The 24,007-nt window shown below is 33.3% G+C and overlaps 1 protein-coding gene across 1 annotated transcript; it reads right to left on the bottom strand.

Annotated features, from left to right (window-relative positions):
* Positions 1-10,152: 10,152 nt before the first annotated feature.
* LOC143615140 (eukaryotic translation initiation factor 3 subunit F-like) lies at positions 10,153-12,743 on the bottom strand. The gene is made up of 6 exons (XM_077088354.1): positions 12,519-12,743; positions 11,213-11,292; positions 10,888-11,117; positions 10,682-10,803; positions 10,470-10,583; positions 10,153-10,387 (listed from the first exon to the last, which is right to left on the bottom strand). The coding sequence occupies exons 1-6, from the start codon at positions 12,738-12,740 to the stop codon at positions 10,298-10,300; spliced, it is 858 nt and encodes a 285-aa protein (XP_076944469.1). The 5' UTR covers positions 12,741-12,743; the 3' UTR covers positions 10,153-10,297.
* Positions 12,744-24,007: the final 11,264 nt, after the last annotated feature.

Raw genomic sequence — 24,007 nt, forward strand, 5'->3', positions numbered from 1 at the left:
TTTGAAAGCTTGAAAATCTGTGATTGGATAAAGTTATGTTTCTTAAGGATGAAAGATAGATCATGTAATAGTCAACATAACATAAAAGGACCATATGGTCCATATCAATGAATTAAATCTGCGATTGAATAAAGTTATGTTTCTTAAGGATGAAAGATAGATCATGTAATGGTCAACATAACATAAAAGGACCATATGGTCCATATCAATTAATTTTGCGTGCATGTAAGTACTGTAACATCAAAATTGACAAAATAAAGTAATTAACATGCGTACTTCTTAAATAATAAATAATATTGCAGTTAGACAAAATTTTGGAAATTATCAAATTTTACTACTCTAATAAAAAAATACCATATTTTGCCACTTGTCATGCTCTTCTTTTTGTTCTAACCTATATCCACTAGATAAATCAATTTAATTTAGTTATGCATTTAATATATTAGCAACTATATTGTATTAACTTTTAAGATTGGATCTTGTAATCCATAAAACACAATGAAAATCTACTTTTTGCGTTTTAAGGTAAGGATACCTTGGAAATACTATGAAAATGTGTGTATGTGAACATTTGGGATATTGGTGAATTTTAAACAAGTTTATAAATAATATGCGATATGAACAATCAAAATAGAGTAAACTCGTATGAGCACACGTATAGGACCCTAAGCATAACAATATTAGATCGTTACGTCTAACCACCTATCCTATTGTCAGGGCTCTGATACCAATCTGTCACACCCCGACCAAATGCGGAACATGCCGAGGTGTAACGATTGTCCATAAGCACATGACACTAATTAAAGTGACAGTATTTAATAAACTCATTTCATTTCACAACATCGAAAATGTCACATAACAATTATCCATAAAATAACCATAAACAAGATATCACAAAATATGGCAAATTTGATATTGTTCATTTTTACTAATATCCTAAGGTCTTTGATGTCGTTTTCTTCACAATCATAAATCAACCAAGATGCAAACCTGCAACATTTCATAAAATAACGTTTGTCAACACAAAGGTTGGTGAGCAATTCATAAGTTTAATCTTATTAGTATATAATAAAGATAGCCACAAAACTTGCATACGAAACGATAAATAAAAGTGGTAACTTGGATAAATAGTATCGCTAAACACATTAGCGACACCTGGCTATAAGAGGATGCCAAATAGTCTAGGATTTTATAGTTATCGTTAATTGCATTACGTTAACGACATCTTGCTATAAGGGGATGCCAAATAGTCTAGGATTTTATAGTTCCACCAACCAAAAGCGATAAACACATAGGCATATAAGCATAGAACACCAAATCGAGCAATTATTTAAGTAAAGTATACAACTACGTGTGTGGTTTAAGATTCAAATATAAAGCATTTTGTTGAATAAGTATGAAATGTCACCCCCAAAATAAAAAATAGAAAATGGGGTATGAAGTACTCACCTTCAAGTAGTAAACTTGAAAGATGATAATTTGGAGATTTGTCGGAACGACGAGTTTAACGCACAATGCCTAAAAAGAAAAGAAGTCTTGAATTTAGAAAGGTTGTCTTGAAGGTCTTTAAACAAAATAAATGTTGAGAAATGTAAATAATTAAAGTTCAAGGTTTTAAAATGTAACTATTTAAGAATTTATAATAATAACCCTTTAAAAATGTAAGTTTACTCGAAACCGGGTTAAAGTATCTAACCTTAATATTTACTCAACCTATGTTAAGTAATAAGGTGGGTAAAATGCAAGAATGCAAATCCCTTTGGAATAAAGATACTAAAACGGTTTTTTTATCGAGTGTTCGGGTTGTTAAATCGGGTCTTGGTAATTGGTCAAACCCAAAGTCAACTTTTCAAAATATTGAATGTTATGAGATAACTCAATAAAATTTAATAAGACTTAACCAAGTATGTAGTTCCATTGTTTTAGAACTAACAACGCACGTTAAGCGAGTGTTCAGTTTTGTCGGTCCAAACTTTGTTATGAGATCAAGTTGGATCCAACATTTCCAAGTACTTAAGAAAATATTTAAAAATCAATTTGTAACTATTTTTAAAGAAATATACAAGTCTTGATGGCTAAAAAAAAACACACTTGTCTGTCTTAAGCGAGTAAGAATCGGTTTGGTTCGGTTTCCATCTCACAACAAGTTCATAGATGGTTTCCACATGTCCAAACACTAAAGAACTTGTATAATAATGTACAAATAAAAATACTTTAAGTTTTACAACCAAAAGTTAACAATAAAGTCTTTAAACAAACTAAAATAAGCAAGATTAATATGTATGAACAAGTTATATAGATGTATATATATCAAGGATACGAAGTCCTCCATGAAGTCTTGACTTATGAGGTCCAAAACCTCACCGACCGGAATCGGAGAAGTAACTACCAAAGGTAAACAAGGGGTGTATATTATATATATGTTGCACAACCATAAACAAGTATTAATAAGGCTACATAAACTAATTAAGATGAAAGACTAAAAACCTTCAAGAACACTTAAGAAGATAACCTTAAATCTTTGATGTTTGAGAGAGTGTTTTTTTTTTTTTTGGAGTTGTGGCAATGGAAAATGAAGAGGAAATGTGGTGTATATGTAGGGTAATGTTGGTGGTCAAATATGGGTGCGAGACACAAGAGTTTTCATGCAAAATGGATCAAGACAAAAACACAAAACAAAAAATAAATAAATAAATAAATAAATAAATAAAAATAAGATGTTTTCAGGACCCAACAAGTGTGAAATAATATTGTAACATAAATCCATCATTTTGATTATAACATAAGCTTCGGTTTACAAATCAGGTTGGTTTACATAATAAACAAATACAAAAACGAATACAAACAAGACCTGAAATTGACGAATGTCACACTAGGTATTGATACTGCCATTACGGCTGGAACTAATTACCATATATTGATTTCCAATTGATATTTCCTATTTTCCTTTACAATAAATTGATTTCCAAATTTCAACCGGGCATTACATGGAATGGTTAATGAGTTATAAATGAAAATGATATGTGAGCTATAAATTAGTTTTGAAGCTGACGTATATAGACAGACGGGTTTTAAACCGGGTTAAACCTGTTTTTGACTAACCGGTTCCAAAATATCTTTCTTATTGTAACATAAGCAATTGTGAATATCATTATTATAATTACAATCATATTTCCTTTACAATAAATTGATTTATCAATGGGGCATTACATGGAATGGTCACTGAGCTATAAATAGATATGATGTGTGAGCTATAAATTAGTTTTGAGCTACAAACGGATTTTAAACCAGATGAAAGTTGTTTTTGTTTAACTGGTTCCAAAATATCGGGTTCGAATCGGTTTTTGCTAAAAAAAACTCCAAACCGGTCCTCACCCGGTGGTTTATAACTAGAAACCGGCTTTTGTAATATCGGGTTCAAACCGGTGTTCCTGTTATGCTTCTTAGAAATCTTAACCAGAAAGAAGGCTTATGTAACGGTACTCGACTACAAATTATATCTTTAGGTACTCGTGTAGTTGAAGCAAAAATTATTTATGGAACTAACATTGGACATAGAGTTTTGATCCATAGATCACTATTGACTCCAACAGACAACAAAATAGCATATAAGTTTCAAATACGACAGTTTCCCCTTGCAGAATGTTTTGCAATGACCATAAACAAAAGCCAGGGTTAATCATTATCTAGGGTTGGTTTGTACTTGAAAGAACCTGTGTTCTCACATGGACAGCTATATGTCGCCTTGTCAAGAGTTACAAGCATGTGTGGGCTAAAGATTCTGATTCTTGATAAACAAGGTAATCTGACCAATACAAACATAAATGTAGTGTACAAGTGAATTTTTTCTTATTTGTAAAATAGTTGCGTAATGTTTGTTTTGTAATTCATGTCATTTTAATGTGAGTTGTGTAATTGTATTAATAATATATGATAATTGTGTTATGTGTTATTCATTGTATTTTGCTTAATTTTTAAATATTATAATTTTTATTAATTCCCCGTGTAATTCACGGGTCCCAAACTAGTATCAATTATATACGAACATTGATTCGTTCATTGGCTTTTGTGTGTATGGGCATTACAAATTCATAAAATATCTACATGATCAAGTAGTTATAATAAAACTTAATAATAGAATATCATTAACGTACTAGTAAGTATGTCATATAGTCAAATTTACTCTTACACAAGTTGACTTAAGTTATTCATAATTTACTAAATTGTGCTTTACATATAAGATATCTTGTTTTACTTTATATATAAATATAATGTGTCATGTGATATTATAGTATGTAAAGCTACAATACATATTAGACCAAGACATGACAAGATAAAAGAAGACGGAAGATCTCAATTCACTGCACATGTTTCTTTTAATAAAAAACATTAACTTCATAAATTTAAGATCATTAACTTTTTAATTGCAAAATTAAATATAATTATTTAAGAGACTATTTGATAATCTTGCGCTGAATCATTAACAATTCTAGTTGAAAATAAGAGTAACCTATGAATAATTTAACATGTTTCTAAAACTTATAGTTATTAAAAGACTACACGAACCATTAAAATGTGTCTTTTTAATGAAGTAAACACCATCTACATCTACATTTAACCGATTTAGATACAGGCTTTTAATGGAATAACTAAGAGACTATCAAACGTGCCATAAGTTTTCTTACTCATGTCAATTACAAACATTATTAAAAGGTAATCAAGCTATAACTGACATGTATGAATGCATGGTTTATATATATATATATATATATATATATATATATATATATATGTGGGTTAAAATAAAAAGAGAGTGTTTTCTAGGGAGACTAGGAATAAATCAAAGCCATTGGATCATGTTAATCAATGGTTGAGATTTAAAATTACCAAAAACCGACATAGTTTCCGAGAATTATTCTTTTACCATAGATTTTAATGCCAAATGTCAAAAATCTATTGTTTCTTATCATTCATAGAAAACTCTTTATTATTATTTGAACATTTTTCTATATATATATATAGTGAAACTTTTTTAGGGTTTATTTTTTTTAACGGCCAACGAATCATCCAAATGGGCTATTGACTAAATTCATCGCATTGGGATACACTCGTCTCTCGATCTGGGAAAAACCCTCACCTAAGACCAACGCCCGTGAACACTCACCTGATGCCTCTGAAACTAAATGTTTGTAGGCATGAATCAAACCTGGGTCACATAAAACACCGAATCTTTTCATTACCACTCCAGCACTAGCTCATACTTTTATAATAGGTTTGAAAGAAAATTTTTAAAAAAAAGTGGGATCTTATAGTTAAATAAATATTAAGTTGTTTTAACTTATGTGGTCGGAGTGTAATTGTTGGAAGAAGTGAAAGGGTCAATTTGTTCACTCCAATTCCCAACCATGTCCTTGAATACCTCATTTTTTTTAAAAGAAAAATTCTTAACTTTTATGAAAAATTATTTGGATGATCAAATTATCAAATTTAATTCGATGTATTTCTTACTATTATTTTCTTTGAAGTTTCATTATATGTCTAATTATTATTGATAGGTTGATTTGTAAATTGATAAGTTATGTTTCGTAACAACTAGAGTAATTACCGATGGATATGTGACCCAATGTTTTGAGTCTAATCGTTTGAAGGTCAAGGGTTTGAGTCTAATCGTGGCAATTAATGTTGTTTTATTATGGATAGATGAGATTGTTGTTCAAATAAAAAATACCAGAGCAATTATATATACAGTTAAAAACCACTGTCACGATTAGCTAGGTTGATATGTTTGATTATAGTGTATATATAGCATAATGCTTTTTTTTCATAATGAATATCAAAACTTTTAAATAAACGATTGTTATAACTGTTAAAACATGTGTTGCTATCAAAATCAAAATCCAATTCCAAATAAGTTAGATTTGTTTCTTTGCACGCTTTATAAGTTGTGAGGTTATTATAAATGAGTGGATTTCTTTTAAACATGTATAGTCGACGATCATTAGGCTTGCCACAACACTTTATGGAAGCTTCTCTATGCGATCGTACTTTTTCGTGAGAGTAAATGTATTTCTCGAATGTGTATTTTTTATTAATCTTGTTTATTCATGTCTGAAATCAGCTAGTTGGACAATTTTGTAAATAGAATGAAGTTAAAGGGTTTAGGGGTATATTGGAGAAATCATGTTTTTGGGCTTTGAAGACGGTCATGTAAATAATTTTTCCCATCTATTGACAAGACGATCGAGATATTTGCATATATGTAATCCTTTTAACTAGTTACAAATGTGATACAATTTACATATATGTGATGCTTAACAATTATATGAATATCAAAATATTAAAGACACCAATATACATACGTATATAAACATGAAACTTCTTTTTTGTACTTCGAAATGACTATGAACCATAAATTTTAATGTGTATAAACGAGAAAACTTATGAAAACTTTTTTTATAGTAAAAACCACAAATAAAATACACACATATATAAACCTTTTTAGTTATATTATACGTAAATTGTGTTTTTCGTGTTCATCGTGCTCTTTGAACTTCTTCGCGTACTACACGGTGTTATATACACACACATATGTATATAAACATGAAACTTCTTTTTTGTATTTCGAAATGACTATGAACCATAAATTTTAATGTATATAAATGAGAAAACTTATGAAATTTTTTTTATAGTAAAAACCACTAATAAAATACACATGTATATAAACTTTTTTTAGTTGCATTATACGTAAATTGTGGTTTTCATGTTTATCGTGCTCTTTGAGCTTCTTCGTGTACTACCGATTATACATATGTAACAATAAAGTTACATAATATCGGTACAAAATATTGTAATAGAATACAACGCTTTGTATCACCTTAGTAAGATATATATTTGTTGCTAAAGTGATATACTAAGTTGGCCCTTTGTTTTTTTCTTTTTGGAAACCCAAAATGTTGGGACATTTGATCTAATTAATTATACACTATATAAATAATTAATAGTTAACTTTAGTAACAGAGACAAAACATGTAATATTTTAATTAGTTCATTTTGTCCTATAGCATTTGGAACCTCAGTTGGCTGCGGTTCCTTTCTGTTTTTGTCTCCTTCTCTTAAAAAATTAACCAAAAAGGTTAAATAAATTAACGGTGTTGATCAGGTTAAAACAAAAGTGGGCGTATTCACATAACATTAAGAGTTACTAGATGCACAAAATACACTTGTACATATTGGTTTATATCATTACATGTGTAATGATAATTAAAAATATAGTCGTCATCATCATCACCGTACTCAGTATATCCCACTAATAGCAAAGCTATAGTAGGGTCTGAGGAGGGTAAAATGTAGACAACCTTACCTCTACCATGTAGGAATAGAGAGGTTGCTTCCGATGAGACCCCGGCTCGATAGTAATTTTGCATCAAGCCTTGGACATAAGGCACATAACACTCAACCATCGGGACACCAGTCGATTGGTGCATGTACCCTTGTCTTTCGGCTATCAATGCCACCACATGATACCTGATTAACTTTCTGCCACTTTTAACGTTATTTTCACTAGATTAATAAAATAACGTCAAAATTAGTGCAATTTCACTTTTGCCCACTTAAGAGTTCACACATATATACATTATATGCGCGCATGGCAAGCAGGGCGCATAATTAAAAATATAGTATGGTAGTTAAATACATAAATGTCTTATATATTACAGCTAAAACAAAAGATACACAAATTTATGACTGGTACGGTTTCTCTACTAAAAATTAAATTTTATTTATCGTTTCTCAAACAAAACGATTTTGTGTAAGTAAACCACCTGCCTCCTTCAACTGGTGGGCCATTGTTGTAAAATTGGTGATCAAACAATATAATATCCAAATTATATAAGAACAAGAACACAATGATGATGTATAAGCGAATTCTTTGATTAATATGATTGTTTGATACAATGAAAAGTGATGGATGGAGGGGTATATAAACCCTACCAATCGACACAATCTAATCGACGCAATGTTTCATCAGAAACCGTTTTAACATAGTTACATGACTGACCCCTAACCTATTTACATTGACACGTTTAACCCTAAACTAACTTTAAACTAATGACAAACAAACCCTTATAACTTATAATACAACTAATATTTTGTTTAACTTAATAATGGCGGTGACCTGCTTGATAGTCCTCGAGGGGATCTCTTACTTCATTGGAACGGGAAGTAATATTGACGACACATGTAAAGTCTATAAAACAAGGGTTTATTACATGTGTGTTTGTATATCGACATAGCTGACCGAACCATCTAAACCGAAGAAATTCGTTTGATTTGGCCGGTTAAATTATATACGCCGTCTGTTACACAATTTGATTTTAACGGTTTGATAGTTCGGTTTACAATTTGAAAATTTGAACCGGTTGAGTAAACCAAGCCAAACCTTTAATATTTATTATTTTATTTTACATAATCTTAGGAATTAAAATTATAATGTTATGTATATATTAAATTTATATACAGTCATTATCAGTTTATCACCTTTTAAAACTTAATACAAAACTATGTTCCTTAAAAAAAACTACTTTTTTTCTAAAACCGCTAAATCATCAAAATCGAACCGTTAAATCGTAAAATCATGAAACCATCCAGTTCAATCTGTCCTTCCCCAAACCATAATTACCAAAATTTTCATCAAAATCTATCGACGGTCCGAAACATAACAATATTACATCTTTCTTGGAGGATATGAATATCAAAATATGATGATATGAAACTGATTAAACAGTGTGTGTAAAGTTAAAGTAGATGAGTATAGTAAAATAAAATAAAATGTGACAATATGTATTATAAAGTGGAACAACATATGTCCCAACAATAATATTTTCTTAGAATCCATAAATGTCTAAAACCGAGATAAACAAAAGTGATAGTGAAGTGTGCCTGTCTTGTCTGTCTGATAGATACATAATATATATATATATATATATATATATATATATAGGCGTGAAATTGAGGCGGCCCTGAAATCCGTCTTTAGTTAAAATGGTAACCTCACTAACCCGACCACCATTCCCATCATTCATGCCATTCATAATATTATTATTATTATTATTATTATTATTATTATTATTACTGTATGTATTCTTTTTATAAAACTCTTAGATTGATAGTGACATAACTCATAAGTTGGTTTGTGATATATTTGGTCTGGACCGGGCTGGCCCGAAGGATCTAACCGGGACCATACCTAATGCTTTTGTGGTTTGAGATGGTTTGTGCTTTTGGTCTAATTTGGTGTGAAGCTGGGAAAATTGTATTGAGATACGGATCAAATTGGTTGAAACGCTATTAATGTTTTAAGACTAACGTTAGACTATCTCCGACGCCCATTCTTGCTACCATTAGTGGCTAAGAGGATGGATGCATGCTAGCTATGCGGCGTTGAGGTTTAACTATCCGCACGTAGCTACATGCACCATCCTTGGTATTTTTTTATTTCTTTTTTGTCACACAAATCAACAAATTTAGTATTAAAAAGTTGGTTGCATGTGGGAAGGATGAGTATGATAGTGCTAAGAGTAAAAATGTGCTTTGGGTAAAAAACTGATGCGGCATACCGATTAGGCCTGCATATGGGAAAATTAGTTGTGACGTTGCAGACAGTATTACGGATGTTGCATGTATCGAATATGCTTGAAAAACATAAAATTGAGTAATGCTTGAATAAGGAAATGCTTGCTATTCAGTTACAACAAAACAATAAAATCAAGTATGATTAGGCACTTTAGGCTCATATCAGTTTGCATGTGCTTGAATAAAAGGCTATGCACATGCTACACAATTACATATTAAGCATTTACTTGTATCAGGTCTACAACTAATGACATAAGCAAACCAATTTTAAGACCGCTCTTGTTTGGCCGAAAAGGCAGTTAGTGTAACTCTAGCCGGCTTTCGGCATAGGCAAACCGATGAATGGACATTCACGTATCTACTTGCTTATGACAGACTTTAGCCAACATTAGCGGGAATAAAGTCGAACACGCTCTTTGTCACAGCTATATATGTAAAACACATCCACAAAACAACCCTAGTCGTCTTCTAATAGAACTAACATGAGAAGTAGAGAGAACTCATCGAAACCAAGCCTCAATTTAGTAGTATCCATGAAGTATATCAGTTCCAGCGGAAAATAATCCACAGCTATTACATATCCAAAATCATCTTACAAACTTTCCCTAGCAAAATCAACCTCACTGATTTAACAAATTCAAGAAGAAAAAAAACCATAAGATTTGGTTTACAGAATCTGAGCGGCGGTGTTCAATTTCTCTGCTAAGCTGAGTTGCGTCCTCGTAATGCTTGACAAGTATAATAACAGCAATTGGTCCTACATAATAAACAAAATATGCCATCAACACCAACCAAATGCATCCAACAGATGAAGGGTACTTTAGGAATATTATCTTTACCTGTAAACTATCATTCACAAGCTTATCAAAAGCTGGTGGCGATATCTTCGGAATGGAGGATACGGTTTCTGATATAAATCTTCCGATGGTGTTATCTGGTGCAACGCGCCCTTCCTGGAAAACAAAAATTTATACTTAAATTAATAAAAACATTGTAATGATAATATGATATATGCATATAATATAACCAGTATGAAATCAATCAATCTCACCACAACATCATCAACATATTTGTAGGTGTCATCGATTAATGCTAGCAGCCGTTCCATAGTTGCTTCCATTCCTTCCATATCGGTTGGAAGTTTGTCAACTGCCGTGGTCTTCAAAACATCAACTACAATCATAAATACCATACTTTAGTTTAACGGTTTAATCGTTAACATATTCTATTAAATCAAGAACATGTTATAATGCTGACATCCGATGCGCTCAGCTTCAACCATACGCAGATCCAGAGGGATTTCTTGAAACTGAGCAGCGAGTTGCTGATCACCCAATGATAAGTTAACAGAGACGAAAGCTTTGATGGAAGCTTCACCGTTTGTGAATCCAGTGTCAACTGTCAAATGAACAGGGTTTGCAACTTCTTTGGAATAAAACTCATGAATAAGAGCACTGCCACCCGTCACGCCGAATCCGGTTGAAAACCTAAAGTAGATTTAATATGGTATTATGATGAGTTCCCAGGATTAGATTGACCGAACAATAAAATGAAAGTTAACAAAAATTTGATGAGGAATTACCATCCAACAATGACTTCTTTCGGATTCACCTTCTGGTGAGATGATAACATACTGTGATGGTAATCTATATCCAGGGCAACCTTGAAACAACATACAGGAGAACATGAAATAAGTGTCAGATGACAAATTCGATATATCTAACGTTCAATACAAAAATAAAAACACTTATTATTAGGGCTGTAAATGAACCGAACGTTCAGAGACTTGCTCGTGAACTGTTCAGCAGAATTAACTAAAGGATTGAACACAAACATAAGCCCAATTTGTTCAATCGTGTTCGCGAAAGTTTGATAATGTGCTCGTTTACGTCCAATTAATGTTTATTCATTAAATGTATTTAATACTTTTCCATGACTTTTCTAATCCCTATCGTGTAGACTCCAGCAAAATTATTAACCATAAACAGAAAATATACATGAGTATTATGTGATTAATTTAGAAGTAAAATTAAAATATGAATATGAATGTTAAAAAAACCACCAACACGAACTTGGTAGCCGGACCCAACCGTTGACACTGGCCATTCTCGGTTATCAAGCTCTAGCTGGCTCGAGAGCCTAAACAAGCCTGTCATTTATAAATTTTTTATTATTTATATATATAGATACACACACAAAATAAAAAATATTATTAATTAATATATATATATATAGTTATGAAAATATATAACTATATAATATATATTTTGTTATTTATAAATCTATAATTATAAAAAATATATATAAAAATAATTATCAATATACAAAATTAATTAATAAATAGTAAACGAGCCAAACTCCAGCTTGCAAAACTATTCACAAGCCGAGCTCGAGCTAAGTGTAAATTAAATGAGCCGAGCTTGAGCTCAGTGTAAGTCAAAGTTGAGCCGGCTCGCAGGACTAAACGAGCATTTCATTTATAAATCTTTTATTATATATATAATATATGTAATGTATGTGTGTGTATAATATTGAAAAAAAATAACTATATAATATATATTATGTTACTTATAAATCTAACAAATATATATAAATAGTAAATGAGCTGATCCTGAGCTGAGCTCAAGCTTGAAAACTACTCACGAGCCGAGCTCGGTGTAAGTTAAACAAGTTGAGTTCAAGCCTAGTCGAGCTCGAGATAGGCTCGTTTGCACCTAGACTATTGTGAAACATTCACTTGTCGGATAAAAGCTTAACGTTCGGTTGGGTTCGTTTACAGCCCTAATTATCAAAAAACATAAAACCTAATGGACTTTCACTTTCACGTTAACCTAATTATCAACAAACTACAATACCAAAACAATTAACACGTTAAACCAAACCCTAACCTGATCAGCCGACTCATTATGCGGCACGACATACGAATTCCGAACGTCCACGGTGCCGTCCGGAAGCACGGATCCGAGAAGCGTCCCGATGACTCGGTCCGCCTGGTCCGGGCGTCTGACGAAGCAGTCACAGATGTTGAAGATGACGAGAGGATGAACCTTGGCGGACAAGCTAGTTGATAACGGGAGGCGTTGAAGCACTGTTTGATCTGTTGACGCCATGGCTGGTTAATTGATCGGATGAAACAAGATTTGAATCGCCGGAGAGTTTAGGTGGTGCTCTAGGGTTTGGACGAAGAAGAAGATGAAGACAGGAGGATACCAGAGAGATGGTTAGCTATCAGATGTTGATCCAAACTAAGGCCCAGATATCGGCCCGTTATAATAGCTAAATCTTAGGCCCATTGATGAGTTTTATTGGATTTGGATCATTGCATGTGGGTTAGAGCCTTAAAGGTGCATAAATTGGGTTTTTCTATTAAGGGTCGGTTCGAGGTCCGGGTATAAAATTGGGTGTTTTAATACCCTATTTCCGGATAATGAAAAAACCTTATTTTCAGGTTCTTTTTTTTTTTTTTTTTGGTATTTTCGGCATAGATTGGTTTTCTTAAGGGGCTACAATTTTTTGAGGTATTTTTCGGGTATAAACCGAGTATTTGAAAAACATGGGTTTGGTTATGGAAAAACCAGGTTCTGGTTTTCAGATATTTGCGGATACAAATCGGGTCCAGTGCCGGGTACGGATTTTGGTACTAAAATGAATACCATATCCATACCCTATGGGTAAGGCCGGGTACGAATCCCGGTAGTAAAAACTCGGTTTCTTTTGTGTTTTTCGAGTCTGGTTCATGTTTTTTTTGCACCTCTACATATGGATTTTGGTTAGTTGGTTTTAAAAATGTCAGTTAAAAGTAGAGGTGTGCATCGTTTGGGCAAAATTGGATCTAAAGCCTAAAATTCTGATTTTTGAATTTTTGAAAGCCGCATTGGTTTGGGTTTTTTTTTTTTTTTTGTCATTAGAGCTTGAAAGTTTTTGGCCGACAAAGATTGGCCCAAGATAATGAGTTTGAGTCTAAATCATTTTATTAATTGATAACTAACAAGTTAGAGACACTGCATGTTGTGGCGGCTCGAACTTGATATAGGAACCCTAAGCCTATGTCTGTTACCTCGTTGGAAACTCGAAAGGATTAAACTCTCTCTCTCTCTGCAGTTGCTTTAAATGGGCATGTTGTGGCGGCTCGAACTTGATATAGGAACCCTAAGCCTATGTCTGTTACCTTGTTGGAAACTCGAAAGGATTAAAAACTCTCTCTCTCTCTACAGTAGCTTTAAATGGGCATGTTGCGGCGGTAACTCGGTTAGTATTTCGATTCGGTTCTTTACTGTACTGTCAAAATAATATTTTATAACAAAAGTTAAAAGTTTGGTGGTTAAAGTATAAAAGAAAAAAATCTTGAAGTTGGTTTTGATGAGTTTGGTTGAGTAAGTTTTTTAAATGTATAAACAAAGAGAAACATGTTAAACCTAATAATTTGTTTAATATGTTAAACCTAATAATTTGCCATTTACATCTTTCTGTTTTATAATTTATTATGAGCAAAACATTATGAATTCTCCACGTAATTTATAAACATTACAGAAAGATGTAGTGTTGGCTAATATCCTATGATAATTTTCTGGCTAATGATTTAGCTCCACGTAAACACAAGCTGGTCAACTTATGAATTAATCCCTATCACTTCGCTCTAAAAAGTAACAACAGAACGTGGTCCATCTAAAAAAAAAAAAAAAAAGAAACGCTCTAGCTCAACCTGGAACAAATGGTTTAGGCAAGATTCAAACTCATGGCATTATTCCATATTAACTATGTTTGTATCATCTGTCTTGCTAAAATTAATAAATGTTATTAAAATCTCTTAAACTATTATTAGTTGTTTAAATTACATAAAATAAGTTATAAATGTTTAAAGTTTTTAAATTAAGTAAACAAACAAAGCATATTTATAATTAAATAAATTTACAATTGTTATTATTTAGTGAATCTGTTGTTCACTATTACCCTCCATTTCAAGTTAATTTAAAAAAGTAAGCGATGATTCGTATATGTTTAGTTTTAGATCACATAATTTGAGAAGAAAAGAGTTAGAACACTAACAATAAAATTTCACAATATTAACACAACCTAACTGAAGTTGAGCTAGTTTAGAAGAAAAAAAAATACTTTAAATGATATTAATTAATGAAACAATTGGAAAACATTGTTACTATTTGATAGGGCTGAGCACGGTTCGGTTCGGTTATTAGGTGAAACCCAAACCGAAACCGAAGTAATCGGTTATTTGAATATGCAAACCGTTCTGTTTTCGGTTTTCCGGCTTTTCGGTTTTCGAATTTTCGGTTTTTCTTCAATTATGTGTTGACATTGCAAAAAAAAAAAATTTCAAAAATGAAAATGTGTAAGGCCCCGTTACCGGTAACCCTACTTTCGTGTTGGATTTACTCATAAACACAGTTCTAAATATCAGAGTTAATTAAAACATTTATGCGGATTATAAAACTTTCATAAAACATTACAATATTTCATAACTTGTCTCAAAACATCCTTTGTCTTTCACATTAAAACATTAAAATTAAAACATCGTAAGTCTTCAGATGCCAGGCTCTTATTCTTCTGCCATGTGTCCTCGCTCAAGCCAGCTGTCTCATCCTACTCACCTGCGTGCATACTAAATGTCAGCTACGCTGAGTGAGTTCTAGTTAATCACAAAATCATACAATACATTCTTTACATTTCAAACTTAACCTCCTAACTTTCTTTCATACACACTTAAGTGCTTTTACTTTCATTTTTACCTTCATACTTTCTTTACATACATAATCATACGTTTTAAAGAGCCTTTCGCCCTATAACCTCACAGATATTATAAGGGTCTGGTCCCTAGTTTTTGAATATTAGAAGGGTTCGATTCCCTAACATCACAGATATTATAAGGGTCTGGTCCCTACCATCACAGATATTATAAGGGTCTGGTCCCTAGTTTCGAATATTAGAAGGGTTCGATTCCCTAACATCACAGATATTATAAGGGTCTGGTCCCTAACATCACAGATATTATAAGGGTCTGGTCCATAGTTTTCGAATATTAGTAGGGTTCGATTCCCTCTTCGTTACCATACATTATACCCCGAGTATTTTTAGGGCTCGGTACCCTTTTCGTAACCATACAACCATACATCATACCTCCAGTATTATTAGGGCTCGGTACCCTTTTCGTAACCATACAACCATACATCATACCTCGAGTATTATTAGGGCTCGGTACCCCTTTTCGTAACCATACGACCATACATCATTATTTCCTTCTTTTATTATCTCTATCACGTTCATACGCATAAGCATTCATATTATACTTACCTTATACATAGCATTACAACCTGACAGTACGTGCAATATCCGAAGATCGTTCACGTACCATCAAGCAATCATTCTTACATAACACATATATCACATAGGGCATACACTTATCACTTATGATAAATGTATTAACAACACATCAAGTACGCACACAGCCCCGAAAACATAACAAGGAATGGGGCTAGAAACTCACCTGAACACGGTTACGTTCACCGTTAATCGTAATTCCTTTCTTCAGTTGTGCACGGCTGACTGTATAACAAGTATACGTATCAATTAACTATCACTTCTCATAATGTATTTCTATCTTTATATGACCCACAACGAACGGGGGTCCGGGGGCAGCGCCCCTGGCAGCGGGGTCTAGGGGCGGCAGCCCCTAGCAGGGTCCAAGGGGCAGAGCCCCTGGCTGGGGTCGAGCTGCCAGGTCAGCTTGGAAAAATTTTATTTCCATTAACTGTCTTAACACATTTTTCATTAGATTTTTAGTTTACTTCCTAATCGAACTTGGCTTTAGGCGAAGTTAAACCTTAGGCGAATTTAGCTTTAGGCGAAGTTAAACCTTAGGCGAACTTAGCTTTAGGCGAAGTTAAACCTTAGGCGAACTTAGCTTTAGGCGAAGTTGTCATCAGGCGAACTTGGCTTTAGGCGAAGTTGTCATCAGGCGAACTTGGCCTCAGGCGAAGTTACCAGTTAGGCGAACTTAACTTTACAGCGAAGTTGCCATCAGGCGAACTTAGCTTGCAGGCGAAGTTCATCAGGCGAACTTAGCTTGCAGGCGAAGTTCGTTGCTTTGAAGGCGAAGTTGCCCAGACAGCCGCTGTTTTAGCTTCTGATCGGCATTTCGAGCGATTTTAACACCCTTGCTATGGTTCAATATCACCCACTACGCTACCCGGCCATTTTCGGTCGTTTATACACTAAAAAGCTTGGATCTTTAAACTTCAAAGATCAAGAACCATACCTTTTTGGGCTTGTTTGGATCTCGTTTACTTGCTTAATCACAACCAACCGCTCTCTCTTTCTCGGACCTCGCTCTCCCTCTCCTCGGCTGCCGCCGGCGGTTGTAGGTGGTGTGTATGTTATGGAGTGTTTTTAGGAAAATGATGGAAATGAAGGTACTTTGGGGTTTTGGGGGTATTTATATCCCTGAAATCCCATTCTCATTTAACCCATCTCAATTAATCCAAGTCCAAGACCCGCTCCTTACCCGATATTAATTAATTACGCGAAATCACTAAACATAACTTCCTTTATTCATCATTAAAATTTTAGGATGTTACAAAATGCATATTTTAAACTTGTATAAAAACATGTTAGAGTGCCACAGTCCACATATATATTGAATTCAAAACACAAAAATAGGCACAAGTTACGTGGAACTATACGAATACAAAGTTGCTAAATAGAGTTTAAAAATTAAAAAGCATTAAAAGTTTAATCCCGATCTTCATTCATCATCTTATTTATTTATCTTAAAAGTTTGGTCAATTCCTCATCATCTTGATAATATTTATCATCATCAATCGGTTCGGTTCGTTTTTTTAGGTTGTTTAAAAATGGATAACCAAATCGAAACTGAAATTTTAGTTTTTCAAAAAAACAAAAAATGAACCATCGGTTAATGCTTTGGTTCTGTTTTTTGGTGCGGTTTTTTCGGTTAATTCTGTTTCGATTCGGTTAATTCGGTTTTCTGGTCACCCCTACTATTTGGTTAATTTTTTCCATACATAAAGTTATGTTCAATCCTTATGGCCAAAAAATGGGTTTTTGCCAAACCAAACCTGTTTAAAGACTATAATTCAGTCAAACAAATGTTGGACCCAAACCGGATCTACTTTAAAAGGAAAACCATAACGGGTAGGGCCGGATTGGATTGCATTCAAACCGTTTTCACCCAGACAGTTTCCGGATTCTTTTCGGTTTGATTGTACACTAGTTCAATTTCTATCATTAGGAAAATGTTGGGCCAAGCTACCAATATCTCAGGCTCAAAAATGTAAAAGGAGAAGAGCCCGTTTCAAATATGAAAATTATAGGCCCATCACATTATAGAATTAGAAGTAGAAGTATCGAGGCCCGTCACATTATAGAAATATAATCTCTGCTGATATCTTGTTCGAATGTTTTTTAATCTGTAAACTAGTTTTATACTATCTCCAATCCGGATATCTCAAAATAATAAAATTAAATTTAACCAAAATATTCAACAAAAAAGCTCATTAAGCGACTGGTATTACTAGACATAAAATAAGCCCTTTCAACTAAAACATATTCCTTCACTTCTATTCACATCCCAAGCTCAACCTCTTTATATTTCAGTATTATTATTATTATCCATATGGAATGAGCACTTGTAGACTTTAGTCATAGACCAAACCTTTCATTTTTTTTCTTTTTTTACTACGGACTACTCACACTTTACTTTTTACTTCTAAACTACACCAGGAGAGTTATCTACTCCAATGATATAATTCGATTAATGGTTTTCTCCTCAAAAGGCAAAAGTCTATACCAACCAACCAAACTGAAACAGTTGCTTAACACAAATATGATTATATGAGCATGATAATATATGCCGTTGTAGCATCATAAAGAAAATCATGAGTTAAAACTTAATTCCCGGTTACAAGTTAAAATATTACATCCACATCACATAATAACAAATCAAAAGTTTGCTATATTAAAAAATAAGTAATAAAGTTTATTATAAATAAGGCATTTATATAAGTTTAATCATAATTTTATGCCATTACCATTTTCAGGTTATAGAATTATATGTTTTTTTTAACGGTCAGTTCTCTTTTATCTTTCATTATCATTATTCAAATGGAATGAGCATTTAATGGATATAGATATTCATACTTTGCTACAATCTATATATACACATCATGGCTATTCGTTTGTGGTCTATAGACAAGACTTTTGAGTCAATAGGCCTTAAACTCATGCAAAATATCATAGCTTGTGGTCCATAACAATAATTCTCACTCATATAGTAGCATAGTGAAGACTTTTCAATAACGTATTTTTTGGTTTACAAGACTTTTGACTTGTTCACATGCAAATACCTTTTAAAATAATTAAGCTAATTGATTTTAGGAAGATGAGCATCATAAACACGTTACTGCTACTGAAGTTAAGGTGCATATAATGATCGTAGACCACAACTAACATCCTCTAGTCTATACTCTGTCGATGAAAAAAAATGTATATAACACAAAGTAAGAAACAGAATAAAGAAGTACAGGGTGAATGAATCGAAACAGTAGGGTCCTTGGATTGGTAATTTATCCTTTTATACCTATTTTTATGTACCGGTAAACAAGATTCTTACACAAAACTTCAAAACTTAGAATATAGATTTTTATAAACAAGTGGCACGTCAGGGAAGCTGGCTAAGCCTTAGCCGTCACTTTATGGGCACGGAATTTTGTGAAAAGTAAACAGAACCCACTTTCAGCCTATAAAAATTCTACACGTGTCAAAGACGTCGAAACTTAGCCTACATCTATAGTTATTTAGCCGACATCCTTGACTCTTAGCCAGTTAGCCGGTTTCGGAATATGTATCTATTCACTTAGCTGACTCCATATATTCTTTCTTAGCCAGCTCCAACTCGGCTTGTAGGCTAAAGCTACACTTAGCCGTCTTCTTTTTATCCTTTTAGCCGCCAAAATTAAAAATATTTGCATACCCAATTAAATACTTACTCGGCTTTCATGTTTTTTTCTCTTAGTCGTCTTTATTTTCTCTTAGCCGGCATGTTTTAGGCACCAAAATTGAATATTTTTACCTAACTAATAAAACACTTAGCCGGCTTCTATTATTTTTACTCTTAGCCGTCTTCGTTTTTTTCCCTTAACTAGCATGTTTTTACAGCCAAAATTAATTATTTTTACCTACCTAAGAAAACACTTACCTAATAAAACTTTGGCGGCTAAAAAGGGAAAAAAAAGACGGCTAAGTGAAGCTTTAGCCTACAAGCCGAGTTAGAGCCGGCCAAGAAGGAATATTGGAGGCAGCTAAGTGAATAGACACATATCTCAAAGTCGGCTAAGAGTCAAAGATGCCGTCTAAATAACCATAGATGAAAGCTAAGTTTAGCCGTCTTTGACACATGTCGAATTTTTATAGTCTCAAAGTGGTCCTGTTTACTTTTCACAAAATTTCATGCCCGTAAAGTGGCGACTAAGGTTTAGCCATCTTAGCCGGCTTCCATGACGTGTCACTTGTTTATTGGACAAATACTCAATGATTGGATGGATGTGGGTTAAAATAGACATGCGTGTTTTAAAATTTTTTTCTTTAAATTTGTTTATTTTAGTAATTTTTCCTTTAAATTTTTCTAGGTCAAACTTGTTTAACTTTTGTAATGTCTCATTAAAAGATATAATCCAAGGTTTTGAACCAACAAAAAGGGTGAGTCATTCGACAGATACATAGACCATGAGTCAAAAGATAAAGATTGTTGAGGGCCCACTTCTATATTATCTAGAAAACATGATGACGTCACCCTGTGTAATCCATGTTAGTCTTTTCTATTTTTATATTTCTATTTCTTTTGGATGTGATCCTCATACACCATCCCCTGCTGAGACAGGACAAGTCTATACGGCTCGTATAGGCATATACGGGCATGACTGACATGGGACAAAAAACAGCTTTTTTGCAGCATATACAACCTTATAGACCTATACGAGCCGTATAGGCATTTAATTGCTCGTATTGCTCCCTGACACCACCCCCTCCGACAGGACATGTCTATACGGCTCGTATAGGCATATATGGGCTCATAGGCTACGCATGACTGACATGGAACAAAAAAATAATTTTTTTGCAGCCTATATGACCGTATAGACATACAAGAGCCGTATAGGCATTTAATTGCTCGTATTGCTCCCTGACACACCATAAAACCTATACGACCGTCTATTAAACCATGTGTTTAGAACATAATGTATTTCGGGTGCACTTTTATTTTTATATACGTGGATCAGATGTTTATCAGTGTGTTTTGACAAAATGTTTTCTTGTTTACTTAATCATTGATTTATAATTGTGTATAGACTATTATAAAGTGTAACATTATATAATCTTAAACGAAGGTTCTCGGTATACAACCACAAAGGAGAGCGGCTAAAATTGCTAAAAAAAATATGGTGCAAGTCATATAATGTATCTGAATGATGGCTATATAGGATGTTAAAGTCATAAATCACATAAATATATGGTCGTAAAAAATTTGTGTCAAAAAATTGTCTATACAGCCATATAGGGCTATACGAGGTGTTATACGACTGATGATATCCGACAAAACTGGCACGATTCAGGTGTTATACTACCATATAATCCTATACGAGCCTTATAGTAAAAAAAATGATATGTGAGAATCTCTAGTGATGTGGGAAGATCTTAACCCATTATAAATGTGAAAACACGTTATGATACTTTCAGCCTTTTCAACTCCCAAGCCCTAAAATTTCTAATTTTCTTTTTATAAACTTGTTTATAGCGTACCACTTAGGGTAACTGTTTCCGTCATTAGGAGTGATGCTTGGATTATTCTTATAAATTATTTTTTATTATTTCTACTAGCCTATGATACTTCTCTTTTTGTTCACGTTTTTTTATTTGTTAAAAATTATTAAAAAATTATTTTATAGACTTATAATACTTTAATATTTTATTTTTTTATATATCAATCCATTAAAATAGATTACTTAATTTTAAATGTCACGAAACTAAGCACCAATAAACTGTTATTAATATTATAATAAATTTAATATTCATTTTATTGGAAAAATTGCATTAGTTTCTCAACATGGTTAGGTGAATTTACAAATGTACCTAATAAAATTACTCAAAAATCTTAATTAACATTATTAGTTATATTCGGTCATTACCCTTCTTTTGTTTTCTACAATAAAATTTCACATTTCTCTTATAATTGCAAAGATATTTGTAAGTAGGAACATAAAACCACTAGACCAAAAAAGTTATAAGACAGTTATTGACCTTCTAATAGTTAAATCTGCATATATCAAAACACTATAAGAAGATGTTTGTTAGTCAGGAACTGACAACCTGAGTTCAAATCTTTGGTCATTTTTGTGTAAATCTTTTATTAGATAGAATGAATTGGGTGTCATCGTAAAAATAAATAAATGGTCGGGAACAATCAAGAAACTATATTTGAAAAAAGATGGATGAATATTGGGGTCCGTTAGTAGATAAGCTTTCTCAAAAGGATGTTTGTAACAAGATTGATGAGATCAATGATCTCGCTTTTGCCACAAGTTTAGTGGCAAGTCAAATTTGTCATCTTATTGTGTCATGGCTCGGTCTTTCTTTGATGACGGGTTTTAACCATGGTGAAATGATGGATTGATTGGAAACACTAAAAGTTCAAAATAAAAAAAAATGAAAAAAAAAGAAAGAAAGAAAGAAAGAAGAAGAAGAAAAAGAAAAGGAGGAGGAATGCTTATTTACTATAATTAGATCATTTTTAACTTTTAATCAAAATTTCGTTTTGACTAACAAATGATATTTTTCCTTAGATTTCACAACGAACACACTATTTTTTTGATTCATACATTTTGTAAGGCCCCGTTACCGGTAGCCCTACTTTCGTGTTGGATTTACTCATAAACGCAGTTCTAAATATCAGAGTTAATTAAAACACGCGGAATATAAAAGCTTTCATAAAACATTTCATAACAAAACACGTCTTGTCTTAAAACATCATTTTGTCTTTCAAAATAAACGAAACATTAAACTTAAACGTCTTGAGTCTTCCGATGCCAGCCTCTTATTCAGTGCCACATGTCTCCTCAAGCGAGCTGCCTCATCCTACTCACCTGCGTGCATACTAAAAGTCAACTACGCTGAGTGAGTTCTAGTTAATCATACGCTATACAATACACATAAACTTATATTCTTTCGTTCATACTTTCATACTTTCATACTTTCTTTTGTATTAACTTACCTTCATATCTTACGTTATAAAGAGCATTACGCCCTACATTCCTCGAGTATTATTAGGGCTCGGTACCCTCCTTCCTCGAGTATTATTAGGGCTCGGTACCCTCTTTTCTCGAGTATTATTAGGGCTCGGTACCCTCTTTTCTCGAGTATTATTAGGGCTCGGTTTCCCTCTTTCCTCGAGTATTATTAGGGCTCGGTTTCCCTCTTTCCTCGAATATTAGTAGGGTTCGGTTCCCTAGTTCTCGAATATTAGTAGGGTTCGATTCCCTCTTCGTTACCATTCAACCATACATCATACCTCGAGTATTATTAGGGCTCGGTACCCTTTTCGTAACCATACGACCATGCAACCATCATTTCCTTCTTTTATTAACTTTATCACGTTCATACACATAAGCATACATATCATACTTACCTTATACATAGCGTTACAACCTGACAGTACATGCAATATCCGAAGATCGTTCACGTACCATCAAGCAATCATTCATACATATCACATCATTCACATAAGGCATACACTTATCTCTTAGGATAAGCGTATTAACAAACATATCGAGTATGCACACTGCCCCGAAAACATAACACATAAATGGGGCTAGAAACTCACCTGAACATGGTTACGTTCACCGTTAATTGTAATCCCTTTCTTCAGTTGTGCTCGGCTGACTGTATAACAAGTATACGTATCAATTAACTATCACTATTCATATCATCTTTCTAGTCTTAACTACTACCCACAACGAATGGGGGCCCGGGGGCAGCGCCCCTGGCAGCGGGGTTTAGGGGCGGCAGCCCCTAGCAGGGTCCAAGGGGCAGAGCCCCTGGCTGGGGTCGAGCTGCCAGGTCAGCTTGAAAAAATTATATTTCCATTAACTGCCTTAACACATTTTTCATTAGGTTTTTAATTTATTTTCTAATCGAACTTGACTTTAGGCGAAGTTAAACTTAAGCGAACTTAGCTTTAGGCGAAATTATCAGTTAGGCGAACTTGGCCGTAGGCGAAGTTATCAATTAGGCGAACTTGGCCTTAGGCGAAGTTATCAATTAGGCGAACTTGGCCGTAGGCGAAGTTAAGCTTTGA

The sequence above is a fragment of the Bidens hawaiensis genome, unplaced genomic scaffold (genome assembly GCF_021521415.1).
Source record: "Bidens hawaiensis isolate Kalapana, Puna unplaced genomic scaffold, B.hawaiensis_p1.1 tig00041915_1, whole genome shotgun sequence".
In the NCBI taxonomy this organism is placed as follows: domain Eukaryota; kingdom Viridiplantae; phylum Streptophyta; class Magnoliopsida; order Asterales; family Asteraceae; genus Bidens; species Bidens hawaiensis.

What these genes read in the sequence shown, in the direction of transcription:
- LOC143615140 (XM_077088354.1), bottom strand. Translation starts at nt 12,740, where the DNA reads ATGGCGTCAACAGATCAAACAGTGCTTCAACGCCTCCCGTTATCAACT. An exon ending in AATATGTTGATGATGTTGTG is followed by an intron (nt 10,584 to 10,681) that starts GTGAGATTGATT and finishes TTTGTTTTCCAG; the next exon opens with GAAGGGCGCGTTGCACCAGA. An exon ending in TTGTGAATGATAGTTTACAG is followed by an intron (nt 10,388 to 10,469) that starts GTAAAGATAATA and finishes TTTATTATGTAG; the next exon opens with GACCAATTGCTGTTATTATA.